General features: G+C 40.6%; 2 protein-coding genes across 3 annotated transcripts in view; both read right to left on the reverse strand.

Annotated features, from left to right (window-relative positions):
* The window catches only part of tub (TUB bipartite transcription factor), a 49360-nt gene extending 38099 nt beyond the window's left edge, over positions 1 to 11261 (reverse strand). Inside the window, exon 1 of one of the 2 annotated variants that reach the window (XM_019886996.1) lies at positions 10873 to 11256. In XM_019886996.1, the coding sequence (XP_019742555.1) occupies positions 10873 to 10928 (56 nt within the window). In that variant the 5' untranslated portion in view covers positions 10929 to 11256. Of the gene's footprint in view, positions 1 to 10872 lie in introns of both variants that reach the window. The other variant, XM_019886998.1, reaches the window with a different exon arrangement.
* Positions 11262 to 12984: 1723 nt separating this feature from the next.
* rras2 (RAS related 2) overlaps positions 12985 to 15606 on the reverse strand; it is a 32336-nt gene continuing 29714 nt past the window's right edge. Inside the window, exon 6 of the mRNA XM_019886753.1 lies at positions 12985 to 14980. Within this exon, the coding sequence (XP_019742312.1) occupies positions 14893 to 14980 (88 nt within the window). The 3' untranslated portion in view covers positions 12985 to 14892. The remainder of the gene's footprint in view (positions 14981 to 15606) is intronic.

The raw sequence follows: 15606 nt of genomic DNA on the forward strand, positions 1-15606 counted from the left end.
AGTGAATAAACGACATGTTGAAACCTTCAACACGCAGCACACTATTATGACTGCTTGTATTTTAAAAGCAAGGTGGATTGCGGAAGGTCCCTACATTTAATAGGGCGCTCATAATAATTGCACAGACTCATCTTATTTCTCAAAAACATGTAGTGCCACCTCCCAGATTTATGCTACGATCCTTCACCATAGCAACCACAGCTCCAGAGGCATATCTCGCATTCAGCACCGGTGCAGAGCTCTCGTGGAGAGCTGAATAAAAGAATAGTCAGAGCAAAGAGTAGTATTTAATGTACAAATCCAGGACAGAAAGAATAAGTGAAATCGGACAAAATCCTCCCTAAAGGGAAAAAAACCCCCAAAAAACCCAGATGACACATCTTATCTCGCCATGTAAAATCTGATTCTCTGAAAGAAAGCTGGATAGGCCCTGAGATCGTGTTGAAACATGCTGAAGCACTAGTCGTGCATCGAGTATATTACATGTTGACTGCAAAGTCTTTCCATTACTAATACCCACCGCGGAGCCTCAGGCATTGGAGAATAAATGCAGCCATAAGCAACTGTTATGGGCGACGAAATCGGTAGAAGTGAGATGATGAATTTAATTACTCGCACTAGGAAAAGAGGAAGCGTCTGCTCTAATTAGTTTTCCTCACCTTGCTTCTTTCAAAGTGTCTGCAGAGACTCAAAAGTGTTCACCCTCCTAAGTGTGGAAGTTTCTCTTCTTGTGGTCATCAACACATGCTCACACAAGGAACTTGTGTGAGCATGTGTTGATGACCATCCATCCATCCATCCATCCATCCATCCATCCAGCCATCCATCCATCCAGCCATCCATCCATCCAGCCATCCATCCATCCAGCCATCCATCCATCCATTTTCTAATCCGCTTATCCTCACAAGGGTCGCGGGGGGTACTGGAGCCTATCCCAGCCGTGTTCAGGCAGGAGGCGCGGGACACCCTGAACCGGTTGCCAGCCAATCGCAGGGCACACAGAGACGAACAACCATCTGCGCACACACACTCACACCTAGGGACAATTTAGAATGTTCAATCAGCCTGCCATGCATGTTTTTGGAATGTGGGAGGAAACCGGAATACCTGGAGAAAACCACAAGGAACTTCCATTAAAAAAATAATTGAATACACAGTGCTTGTTTGAAGCTGTTTATTGGCATTCCTACTTCGGTTTAAACATAAAACAAACAGAATGACACGTGTATTTAACCAAAGCTCAAAATTGACCTAAATCCGCAATCTTAATGGTAACACACAATACAACAACGTACAGTATGTGCTAATTGTACATTATGGACCAATTAGCTGCAAAAAACGTGAAATCTGTTACTTACTGTGCAATCGGAATGGTCGATGTAAACAGTGAGGTTCATTCATTGAGAGGTTCTCATTCCAGACAGGTGTCCAGGCCTGAAACACGCGCTGATAACACTGAACTATCACTGAACAGAAGTTGTCAGTTGCAGTGGCAATGTAAGATGGCTGCCCTCTGGCTTCAACAACAAGTGGCCAATTTTTAAGCTTGGTTTCTGCTTCGCGCATACAGAAATGAGACATACGGAATCCGGCCAGAACAACTTTTCAATACCAAATACTGGAGCATGCATCGCCTATACCGAAACCAAGTACTTTTAGATTCTAAATTAGGACGGTATTTTAAATGATTTGTTCTATTAAATACACGTTTGATGCAAACTAGACTTTCTTGTTGTGTGATTAACCATGCCAGAATAAAATGTTCTCAACTGAAATATACATGGACTCATGTTTTAAATTGTACATGTCGGGGTAATCTTCACATTCGTAGTCCCTATCTCCCTTCCACACTCAAACAAACGTCGGCCACTGAATTTCCTCTCGTCTAGACACCTTCACCTAGCTTGTTTTAACATGATTCATTATGGTTGCGCTGATTAGCTCATTTACCATTGTTTTGGTTTCCTTTCCGCTGGCCTGGCACGCAAGAAGAAAAATTGCGCACTCGGTTGGCAGAGAGTGTACTTCCATTTAATTTTGCAGTATAGGCAAGCCCACGACCTTCATGGGGATGAGCGGTTTGGAGAATGGATGGATGGGTGGTCATTGGAAAAGCTCAAACAAAGCACATGACCATAAATGTAAAATTTAATGTTGACTGTAAAAATACTTTTTGGAAAATAACTATTGTGACGGCCATGTATATATGACAACAAACAATATGCTTTTCCAAAACGTAATCATTTAATCAATTATTTTAATGAAAAAAAATCATCTTATTTCATAAAACAATTTCACTAATTCAAGACAACTGCAAACTAACAGCCAACAGTGCAATTTCATATTCTCAATACCATTTTAGTAACTGAGTCTTTTGAAAGCGTATCCAAGAAAAATTAATGGGATTCCGTTTGAACATTCAATGCCCTGTAATAGAATGTGACAAACACATTCAGCTGAACCGTCATTCACATCTTATTGAAGCTTAATGTGATCTGGTCACTCTTTCAAAATGCAAAATAACCTTCGCTTTTTTTTTTTTTTATCTCCGCAATCGTTGTTTCTCTAATGCTTCCTTCTCATTTCCTCCTGCCGATGTCGCCCACCACTATTATTGGCGGCAAGTGTGCCTCATTCACTTAAGCATGGGTATAAAAGGGAACGTGTGAGGAACCCATGAGAAACCAACGTAAATAAATATAAAGGATCAATACTAGTGCTTTGGTTTCGATACGATACAGTTATTCCCTTTAGGATCGATTCTATTCATATTTGGATCGATCTGCATGGCCCTAATTCAGACATGGCTCCTGACAGCCCCTGGCTACCGTGTAGCTCCGCTGCCGATGTCGATTGGTTGGGTTTGCTGTCGATATTGTGAATGGATTAATGGGCTGCTCCTTCTAAGGTGTGGGCCGGCCTCTTGAGATAAAATAGAGGAAAATAAAAACTAAATAGCTTTGCAATGGCCCAAAAAGATGGCAGGCCACCGGGCATTTGCTGCGTAAGCCTGGAGGGGCGTAATAGGAAAATAATTGAGACGCAGTGTCTTTATGATGAAGGCATATAGCCAAAGTGAGTTGCAAGCTCTTGTGAAATGAGTCTGTTAAGTCTTAAAAGACTCAGCCCCTGTCAATAGCGAACTGTAAAAACACCGAAAATGTGTGATGAGATTTGGTGATGCTGGAGTCTGACTGTGAGCCCACTTACCCCAAAGTACATAACTGTCGGTTAGAATTTTCTACTTTCTTTCACGCTATTCTTCTCTTGACACTCATTCTAATAAAGAATATAAAGTTACAGAACAAAAAAGCAGCTTTTCACATTTCCACACTTTTTTTGAAGACATGCCCTCAATCGACATCCCAAAGTTTGATAAATTAAAAAGTATACAATCAGGAGAGACCGCAGTAAAGCTGTTGGGGGTACTTTTAGGGCTTGTCACTGGGGCGGTGCCCTTCAAGTTAGTGGTTTTGAACCCAGACACTTGCGCAAAGTTCCCTTCCAAAGTTCACATTTTTAAACGTCTCTCTGAGAAACTGACTTATGGATGTGGATGAATGGAGTGTGGGAATGTCTTTTCCCCACACTTAGTACTTAATCAAAACATGGCTCTGTTGTCATGGACGCATGTGAAAGATTTTCTTTGAGTGACAAAGTTGAGCCAGACCTTAAACGTGATGTAGAAATTACTATACAGTCTCCTGTTGACTGAAAGTGAAGATCATTTAGCACCGTTCAGCTAACATGGGTCATATACATCAACGGCCATCCACCCACAACAACATTATGTAAACAATTTCATTAGCCTTCACAATGTTTGTTATGCTCAGCTCTAATGTCAGAAAAATCATTAACCTAGCACTGTTTATTTATTATTGTGATTGGCGTTTACAGTGAGGCAGTATTGCATAATACTGAGAGCTGTTCCTACTTACTCAAGCTAACCAAAATATTAGAAATACCTTGACTTTGACAAACATTGAAATGAGTTGAAATGTCATTAATCTGTTCCATCCCAACAAAAAAAAGTTTTACTTTCACGCTTCTAGCACTGTATTTTAATATAATTATAAAAACCAAACAAAGAAGAATGTAAATAAATAAACTACTTTTATAGTGTAATTTAGTCAAAAATCACAGACGCGTGCGAGCGCACACGCGCACACACACACACGCGCACACACACACGCACACACACACACACGCGCGCACACACATACACGCGAACACACACACACGCACTTCATGATCTGTGTCGGGGGTCGGAAACCTGCAGCTCTTTAACGCCGCCCTAGTGGCTCCCTGGAGCTTTTTCAAAAATGTTTTTAAATGGAAAAAGATGGGGGAGGGAATTTTTTTTTTGTTTTAATATAATTTCTGTAGGAAGACAAACACGGCAAACATTCTTAACATTTTCGAACGCTGTAAAAATGTGTAGACTAAATATTAAATTTAAACATTTCTGTCAATGAAGATTTGTGTCATATCCTGCGACACACGTTTCTCTTTGCAGGACGACGGCGTTTCATGTACAATTCACTGAGGGTACTGGCAAAGAATAGGAACGTGGAGGGCCGAGAGAAGCATTTTTAAATGGTACATGTGAGCTACGATAGTTAACACACTGCAAAAGTGTGTCTGTCCCATGCCTTGTTCATCTTCGGGGCCATTATGGCCGTTGCTCATTATGGTATGTGTGTGTGTGTGTGTGTGTGTGTGTGTGTGTGTGTGTGTGTGTATGCGCGCATGCGGTATCAGGTCAATCTCGGGAGGCTGGTTGATTGAAAAGCAGATCTTCAGTCAAAAAAGGTTGGGCACCCCTGCTCTACAGGATGCACTGCAGGGAAAAAAACAATATTTAATCATGAAGCCTCATTGTGTATTAGTAGCCAACTTAGTCATTTTGATAGGAGGCTAATATAGCTAATATAGATAAATACAGCATCTGTTGCCTTCATTATAAGGCTTTTAATTTTTTGCAGCTCCAGACATTTTTGTTTTTTTGGTCCTATATGGCTCTTTCAACATTCTGGGTTGCCGGTCCCTGATCTGTGTAGTGATGCGATTCTTTAAGGAGCATTCATTGCCTTGTGGGTGACAACAGGAGTCCTGACTCCTGCTCACATTGGTTCAGTGTCAATGTGCGATTCATGCTCCTTGTGAGTGTTTTCATTTTGAATTTGTTTTAAACTCTTTGTCCCATTCGGTACAAAGATAACAGTACATGAGTGACTTTTTTCCCCACTTTACACGGGGTGCAGTAGTTTGATTTTATTTTATGTTTTGCTTCCCTTCATGGGTTTGGGGTTAGGGTTATACTTAGGATCACTTTTCATTGTCTTTGCTGCTGCAATGGTCAGAGTCAAGGCCACAGATGGTTAGTGAAACTGCTCCACGCTGCTGTTATAAAGGCGCACCTGTTGCTGAAAGGGTCATTTAACACAAGCCCACTTTGATGCAAAGGAAAGCCAATGACCTGCCCTGATCTATTACAGCATCAAAGTGATGAGACCTCAAACACACATGCTACTCATATGTTGTACTGTAGAAAAATGTAGCGGTGACCAAGCTACTGTATTCTGTGGGTATAAAACAAGTTGTTTTAGAAAGAGCACGATTACAAAGGATCTTAAGCACCCTTTGATTTACATACAAGTGGCATCTACTGACAGTTTAAATGTCTTGTAAATGTCTCCTTAAGACATTAGTCATAGTGTTATCAGAGCTGAACAAAGGTTCATTATTAAAAAAGACCAATGAACACTTTTCTTGATGAAAAGGTTGTTTTTCTTGGGACTGACTTTGGCAAAAAGATACTGGCTGGTTGTCAAGATAGCAGAAAGTGCTTTACTCTTGCAGCATCAATCACACTTGAGGGCCAGAGCCAATAAAGCAATCGTCTTTATGCAGCTGACTCACTATCTATTGAAATTTGCTCTTCTCTATAATAAAGATGGCTACCAGTTCGGGACAGCGTGGTGAGATCGTGATTAGCCCGTCTGCCTCACAGTTCTGAGGTTCAGGGCTTGAATCGTTGTGTGATATTTCTGTTCTGTTCTAGGCATGAATGTGATTGGGAGGGATTGTTTGTCTTCATGGGCCATAGGATTGGTTGGTGACCAGTCCAGGGTGTACCCTGCCTCTGGCCCAAAGTCAACCCAGGCAGGCTCCAGTTTAACTGTGCCCCAAACAAGGGTAACCACTATCGTAAATGGATGGATGGATGGAGGTAGGGAGAGAGGGACGATGTTGAGGAGGATAAAAAAATGCCCTCCTGTGGCATTTTTGCAACATGTGGTTCAAAATTTGATTTGTGAAATCTAGGCTCAGAAACTCACACACTGCACAACACTTCAGCCCCAGTTTTTTTTTTAGTTGGCCTCCTCAAGTAGAGTAGATGTAAAAGGACCACTCATGACCACCGAGTTTCAAATGATTTGGAAATTGTGACGGAGATAACTGTCTGGTGGAACCATACTCACGCAAAGACACATAAGCGTGTTTATAATATACTATAGCCCCTCCACCCCGTCGTCCCCATTATACAATAAACTTTAAATAAAAGCATGAAAATACAAGGCAGAGCTTTCCATAATCTGGATATTATCTTGTTAGCCCACCTTGTGCCTCCATCTCCGGGCTACAGTGTTTGCTGAGTGGGTGCGAGAACATTGTGAGATTGCGCGTACTGTATGTCCAAGCACTGGCAGGCACACCATGAGTTACAATGCCTAAGACCATACAAGCCTGCAAATGTAGATACACCGCCTCGGGATCATCACTCATCACTTGACTCTGCTGCAGATCATCATTATTCATTCCAGACGCTCGAATTGCCATGACAAACGTTACGTTCATTTGTAGCATGACAATTGTTTCTATTGACTGCTGTCAGGCTATTGAATAGACTGTCCTGAAAACCTGGACTCACCCAGACTCACCCATTTTTTAATATGCTTATACAGTATTTATATTATATTTATTTATGTACTTTTTGTCTTCTACTTTCTCCCTTTCATAATTTTGCTGCTGTAAATTGGGAATTTCCCAATTGTGAGACAAATAAAGGTTTTCTTATCTTTTCTTATCTATTGCAATAAAACATAGTATGCTTGGTTCAGCATCTGGGTTATCAATACAATTTCTAATCAGAGGCCGATATATTTTGAGATACTCATGCTCAAAGGCATAGTCTACCATATACTGCCTATAAAATCATCTTTTTCGGTTACACTGTCCAATAATTGTTTCCTTTCAAGCCTGAGCTCAAGGTAATGTTGACTCGTAACATAAATTCCTACTTCATGACAGAAAAAGACAAAATGTTGGCTCTTTGCAGCCAAGTGGTTCAACTTGAGTCAGCATAGCTTACACTAATGTCCGAATGGTGCCCGTTTTGCGATGCGATAACCTCTTCCCTAATCAAGTTTGCACATGTGCAGTCAGCGGAATTAGTCCATTGCATGAGAAGGAACGTGGAACGTATCATGATAGTTCAAGCATTTGTTTTTTTTTTTTTTTTCCAAAAACACATGAACAGATAAACGAAAGTAACTGCCCCTCGGAAATCTCAGTTTCCTGTGTTTTCCCAATGGTAAGACAGATCGTTCAGTTTTCAGTCCTGGATGTTTAGACAGAAATACTGTACATATCCATCCATCCATCCATAATCCGAACCGCTTATCCCCACGTGGGTAGCGGGTACTGTAAATAAATAATGGTAAATAATGTCACATCAAAGTGAGAGACAGTGTGTGATTCATCAATCAATTCAACAAATAACCAAGAAAATAAACATGACATGGAGCAACACAACCAGAAACACGGCATTGATTCTCCTCCTGGCCTCATTACGACAAGCAGCATTTACTGTCAACCAATGAACTGACTCCACAAGCATAATAAAGCATATCGTGGCAAAAAAAAAAAGCATATCCCAACTAAGGGTGGCAGAAAAGTTTGACAGTTCCGGTCTGATATTTTGGGAATAGTCTACAACTGAAATGCAATAAAATGCATACAAAACTGTATGACATGGACCATGAAATAAAAATAAATAAACATCAGTACAGCTGCAGTAGGCAGAAAGAGTTTGGGGTTAAATTTGACCTTAACATTTATAAATGTACCTCCACAAATCAGGGTAATGCTCTGATAAAGGGATAGGAGCCCGGTCTTATAATGTAATGGAGTACAAATACTTTGTTACTAAGTTAATGTGACATAACTGTACATATTTGCAGCTATGTGTAGTATTTGTATTTTGCTTTGATATGCCTGAAATAATGCTTCCAAACATCAATTTGTAAGATGAAAAATAATTTGTGATTCAGATTAACCCAATGAAATCAAACCAACACACAAACACACTGAAAATGTGACCTGTCTTGTAATGGAACAGAGACTTGAGAATGCTATGGGGAACAAACGGAACAGCAGTATTAAAAGAAATGGCCGATCGTTGAAAGAAGCTCTGAAAACCGTGATTAGCAACAGCAGCATCAATTTCCCTGGTGTATTTGATCCATTTCTTCACTAAATGACAACGTGCTTTCTATTTTCTCATAGCCGTTGTAATTATGACTCATTTATTTAATGAGTGGACATGCCAAGAATGCTGCCGCTTTTGCCAATGTCTTACGCAAACAGAAGTCGTTACACTAACGCCATTGATTCAGATTTGGCCTATTCTGACAACAAAATGGGCTCTTCATTCATTTGAATATTCATAAATACGCCCAGCCAGTGTGTTTATGTAAACACACAGAGTTGGTCACAGAGGAATCAGGGGGCCTGGCATTGGGAATGATCTTATTCGTCTTTTTACCACTGCACACTAATAACAAACAATATTTATTTATCGTTATTGATCCTCGCACAGTGCGCAGGAGCTTGCATGCTGTTCATAGTTCCCAGTGTGGTGAAAAATCTTGGGCTGCAAGAGATCAGCGGCTCGAGCTGAGGCCTCTTGGGATGTGCAAGAACAGAATCGGAATACCAATTATACAGTCAGAGGCAGCTTGTACAGGGCTGTCTCCTGCTGCCATACAATGACAGATCGCCAAACCAAAACAACCGACAGGAGCAGGAAGTGGTGGACAGCTCAGCTATTGTTTTCATTATGTATGTGTAATTATACTGGCCGAGAAAGAGACAATGGTGGGGATAACACAATGAAATGCACACTCTGTATTATTAATGGGTTTTTCAAAACAAACATTTATCATCTGAAGGATGTACACAAGACTAGACTGACCCTCTCACACTCCATGCTGACGTCACAAAAGTCAATTTGTCTTTGTGTGGGACAGATTAACCCTTTCAGGGACAGCGGTTACCGCAGTGGATAGCTTATCATGTTATCAGGTAACAGGTTATCATTGTTGGTGCACGGAAGGGTTAAAATAGTGTCAACACCAGTCCTATCAGCTCATTATTGTACATGCCACAATTCCACTGAAGTTGAGACGTGCAAAGCGTAAATAAAAACTGAATGCTTTTGCAAATCAACCTTTGCTCGGTAAAATACACCAAAATGACAAGATATTTTATTCAAACTGATAAACTTTATTGCCGTTGTTGTTTTTTTGGGGGGGTGTTGTTTTGTTTTATTTTTTTGCATGCATTCTCTGATTTTGAATTTGATTCCTGCAACATGTTCCAAAAAAGCTAGGGCATGAAAAACAAGATAGTGGACAAATTGAGGAATTCTTAAATAATAATAATAATAATAATAATAATAATAATACAACAACAAAAAGCATCTGTTTGTAACATTCTACAGGTGAACTAATGAATTAGAAACGTGTGGGTCTAGGATTGAGTATAAAGGAGCGTCCACGTAAGGCTCAATTGTTCAAAAGCAAGGATGGGGCACAGTTTACCACTTTGTGAACAACTGCATCAGCAAATAGTAAACACATTAAGAATGTTTCTCAATGTACATTTGCAAATAATTTCGTGATTTCATCATTTGTGGTCTATAATATCATCAAAAAATTCAGGGAATCCGGAGAAACCTCTGTACGTAAAGTGGCAAGGCCGAACACCAACGTTGAGTGCTCATTCCCTTGGATCCCACAGGTGGCACTGCATTAAAAACCTTTGTTAAAACTCTACAAAATGAAAGCCATATATCAAGAGGACTCAGAAACGGTGGGCCTGAGCTCATTAGAGATGGACTAAAGTAGAAATGTGTGCTGTGATCTGACAAGTCCACCTTTCAAATTGTTTTGGATGGGCAATTTAACAATACAAACAGGTACATAATCTTGATAAATGGGCTGTCACTTACATAGCACTTTTCTATCTGTAATACTCAAAGCGCTTTACACTGTTTCATCATTTACCTACTGATGACATAGCATGAGGAGCAACTAAGGATTGCGTATCTTGGTGAAGGACACTTCAATAAGGTCACAATGGTCAGGGATTGAACCTCCAACCTCTGGGTTGGGAGATGACCTCTCTACCACTGAGCCATGCCACCTCTATAAAAATGACTAATATTAATATTACATCACCATGTACAATATATATTTAAATAATACTGTCCCATGGCCAAGGCAATTACTTTACATTCTATTTATTTATGTCAGTGTTCTCTTATGTATGTGTGTATATATATATATATATATATATTTATTTATTTGTATAGCTACTTTACTTAATAAAAAAAATATAAGCATATTTATTCTTTATTCTTTGGGGAGACTGGAACAAATTAAGAGCATGTCCATTCATTTCCATAGGGAACGATGATTTGTGATGCAACTGTTGTGGTTTAGCCACAGAACAAATTGAACTCGCATCTCAAGGCACCAATATGGATAGAGAGATAGATAGATGGATAGATAGAGATAGTCTTACCTGTCATAGCTCCATCGGCTATACGACATGCTCTTGTTGCCGCCGACCCCCTCCATATCTCCGGCTGGACTACAGTGTGGGAAGCCTCGGTCGGTCAGTCGAAGACGCCTCCGTCCTCTACCCCAGGATTCGAGCGAGCAGAGGCGCTGTGCGTCCAGTGGCGTTGTTGTTGGTTTTTGAAGCGCCGGTCGAATGAGAAAGGCGGAGAGGCGCGTGAACTGGCTATCAGTTCAGCGTGCACGCGCGTTTCATCGGTTCCACGCGGATCGATGTTGATTTGTCAACTCGCGCGTGGTAGACGTCCCCCCTGAGAAGACTTCCTCTGGATTGAAGGGGAGGTGTTTACGTGTCAGGAGCTGCTCACCCACTTGACGGAGCGCCGAAGCCACCGCGAGTCAATGGCATATTACCGACGACAGTCAGTGTTTCGAAGTAACCAAGTATCAATACCTTGTTACCGTGCTTAACCCTGTCATGTATTTTCCGCGCACACATCGTGCAAGAAAATGTAACAATACTTGTCTGTAGGTTTTATGTAAAACGTACGCCTATCTGGCATCGTTAATACTATCTCATTAAATTACGTGCATTTCTGGAATTTATAGTTTCAAGATTGCCACAATAGCACAATTCTCCTCGGTTTATGACACACTGGTAAATCTGAAATCCATTTTAGTAGATAGCAGTTAGACCAGGGGTGGGCAATTCCAGTCCTGGAGGGCAACTATTGTGCATGATTTCCATCTCTCCCTGTTGCAACACACCTGATTCAAATGAATAGGTTCAATATCAGGCTGCGCAGAGTTTGCTGATAATCTGATCATTTGAATCAGGTGTCGTTGCAACAGGGAGAGATGGAAAACCTGCAGGATGGCGGCCCTCCAGGACTCGAATTGCCCACCGCTGCATTCGATGACTGGCAACATCCTTGGTGTGCATTTTGTTACACTTGTTGACAAAGAATGACATTTTTAAATTATTGTGTGTCACCTTTGGAAAAGTCATCTAATTTCAGTGTGAAAGAATGACATTTACGGTATTTTATTGCTGTTTAATGTCAAGTAAAATCTACTGGTCCGTTATTCGTCATTCGCCAGTTGCCAGGCCACCTGTCCGTCATCATTAATCTGTCATTATTTGAAGCCAAACCAAAAACCGTCACCGTCAGTCATCACTCAATGAAGTTCGTCACCACTATCTTGGGACCGTCAGAATGTCCGTCAGTCTGTTATTATTATTCTAACTGCACTTCCATTGTCAGGACCACTATTTTAGGACTGTCAGATCTTCTTCTTCTCCGGCGGTGTTGCACCGACAAAAACGTATCAAAATTGTACTACTGTACTTACTACGCCACAAGCATTTCCAGCACAAGCAGTGTGCCTAATCCGGTAAAGAATCAACAGTTTTAAGTGTTGTCGAGTCTGTCAACATATTGGATATTTGTTGTTTTTAAAACGGTCCTCCGGGCCGGAAGGAACTAACGTGTGGTTTGTTAGAAAGTAATGGGCATTGAAGAGTAGAGTACATAGTGGTATGTAATAGAGTTGATTACAGCCTGGCCAGTGGGAATGAACGAAACAAAATGCCCAAGTTACTCACTCTGGGCCTGTATGCTTATTTAACCACAAACAACAACTATAAATCATACCGAAAAAAGTTGCAGTGTTGAATCTGCTGAGATATTAATATGTTATTTCACACACACACACACACACACACACACAAAAAAGATACCCATTCTGGCTCAATGACAGTTTTTATTTTAGCATCTCTAAACAAAAGTTCAACACAAAGCAAAAGACATTGCTGTGAGAGAAAAAATCAGTACGATTGCGATGTACATTAGCATTTCCATGAGGATGGGCTCTTTAAATTTCAGAAATTCGTAATTTTTCATTTTTATAACCCATTTCGGCACCAATACGCATCACATCCTTAGCTGGTATAGAATTTCATCCTCAAAAAGGAAGATAATAACTCGAATTGCAAGCCACAAAAGCAATCTTGATGAAGAGTCCAATTTGGCTAAAACTGGAGCAGCATTATCTTTTAACAACCAGGATAATCGAACACTCCGCTGAACACCTATTCACTTCGAAAAATTAAAAAAAGTATTTAGCGGCTACAGTAGTTTGATCAGAATATAAAGTATAAAAGTAGAAACATTTCATCAAGTCCTTTACTACTATCATCTAATTGTTTTGATCTCCAGATACAGGGTGATATGAAGACGTGTGTGTGTGTGTGTGTGTGTGTGTGTGTGTGTGTGTGTGTGTGTGTGTGTGTGTGTATGCCAAACATGACGCCACAGGTGGAAGGTCCAGTTCATGTGCGGCTGCTGAGCACATTAATTTTTTTTCTTCCAACAGAAGAGCACTGAGGGGCAAACAATTAAGATCAAGGTTGTGACCAAAGGTACAAAAACAATCTACTACGTTACTGAAATGATTAATCAGGTTGTTGACGAAATGTTGATCACACGTTAACATTGGAATGGAACTGTAAAGACCCTGTAAAGTGAATTCAGGGATTTGCTTATAAGATATACATTTGAAGATAATTGCTCAAAATGTGGAAAAATTGTGCCTCATGACGCTCTTCCATTCGGGCATGCATGCAACCTCCCCCTCCCCTCGGAATTTATGAACTTGACTGCCTTTGCTTGCATCATCGGTTAACCAGTGGAATTACGATGTGCATTTAATTACCGATGCCTCCAACCTGGGTATTCTGCTGGCGTGGCAGCTTTAGAGCGCCTCATTGTCAGCTGTGAATACAGGCACGGCACTCGAAGAAGAGCAGACGAGCGACGAGGAGGGAATTGTTGTTTAAGTCCGAATTGATAGCATGTGGACTATAGAAACCGTGAAAATATTCCAGCCATCAGTGGCTTTATGCAGATACATTTTTGAGGCTCACAGAGGACATTTTTTGAGCACATTCAGCAGATACAGGAAAACAGCATGGGGAGATTTTGAAGCCTCGTTTTATATACTTGATTTATTTATTTTCACTTCACAGGGACTTTAAAAAGTATGTTCATATAACCTCGTCAAAGTGTTGACTTTATTTGTGTTTTGATATGTTCTCGCGTGTGGCTTCTGATGTCAAGAACATGTGAGCTCTCATTTCAACCCACTGAACCACCACCTTGAAAGAAAGGGATGGCAGGATCCATCAGTCTATAAGACTTAAAAATAATAATCAGAGTAAGACAGCACACTTCAGACATTCTATATTTGGCAATTGAGATGGAAGCAGAAGCTACAAAAAAAAAATAATCTAAAAGTTATATCACTGTAGCTTTAAGGTCTTGTCTAGGCATCATTTATATACATCATATAGTCACTTTCATATCTGCAAAACCAATCTCACACACTCTACTGTGGTGATTTAATAATCATTAGAAATACACTTTAAAAATCACGACAAATCTCACATATGTACAGTAGCAGATTAGCACATGGGAGAAAAGATGGCACAACATAACACAAAGCTTCATAAAATAATCTCTCTGCTCTGTCAGACATTTGAAAGGAACTTGGTAACATTCGGGAGATCTATATCCATATATAGATATAGAGATAGACAAATAGATATCTATATCTATATATACATATCAATACACACACCACACATACATCTTTTACTTTGTTTCATTCAATCTCGGCAGCAAGTACAAATCACTACAAGGCAAGAGAAGTCCTTACGAGTACAAAACATGAATTGGTCAGGCTGATTTAGAAGGCAATGTTGAGTCATGTAAATCGGGTTATGGCTGACGGTAGAGTGGTGTTTTGTTTCAATTTTGACATTGTCACTCGTCCATAGTCAAGTCCTGGGCACAGAGACCCCGAGTCCGAGTATCCCAGAGATGGGAAGGTCTGGAGGGGAGCTGTCTGGAGACATGCACGTGGTGGAGAAGGCAGCGGTCAGTCATCCACGCTGGGATGTGATGTCAGGCAAGTGGGCGGGGCAACACAGAGTAGCTGCATGAGTTGCAGTGATAAGGCCAACTCAGACGATCACACAATGGCAGCCGCTCTTGTCTTTCTCTTTTCTTGTCGGTTCTGGCGACGGTGGACATTCCTGTTCTTGGAACTTCCTGGGAGTTTGGAGGGAACAAAGCAGATCTACTTTTACTTTACTTTGATGGGTCAAATGTTGAAGAAAACCTATCAAGTCGAGCAAAAAAATAAAATTAAAAAAAATACACGGTAAATAAATCAATCCAAGTGGAATACCAATGTCATATTTAGAGGGGAAAAAGTCCTCCTGTGTATGGAAATACTTGGCTTAATTTGTGGCTCTTATGTTGATACTTTTTATGTAGTTTCGAGTAGACAAAACATATTGGAGGCTAATAAGGCGAGTTGATAGTTGGACGTGCATGCGCATGACTGGCTGCCCTTTATGTCAATCATGTGACAATGTTCATCACGGATGGTGACAGGCAAGAGTCTACTTGTTTTTGTACTCAATCGGTGTCAAAAGGCAGGTATAGTATCTATCAATAGGATAAAACTGGGAGGGATGGAACTGAATAAGTTAAGGCCATGGAATCGACCCACACTCCCTTGGTGAGCAACTGGTCGATCACGATCGACGTAATGGGCACCTCTGTTCTAGATGCATGGTGTTGATGCTTGGCTGTTTATACTTTGTCTGTCTTGTTTCTGACCACAGTAAACAAATCAATCAAAACGGAATATCAATCACATTTTGAGGAGC

The sequence above is a fragment of the Hippocampus comes genome, unplaced genomic scaffold (genome assembly GCF_001891065.2).
Source record: "Hippocampus comes isolate QL1 unplaced genomic scaffold, H_comes_QL1_v1.1 scaffold261, whole genome shotgun sequence".
NCBI lineage: Eukaryota > Metazoa > Chordata > Actinopteri > Syngnathiformes > Syngnathidae > Hippocampus > Hippocampus comes.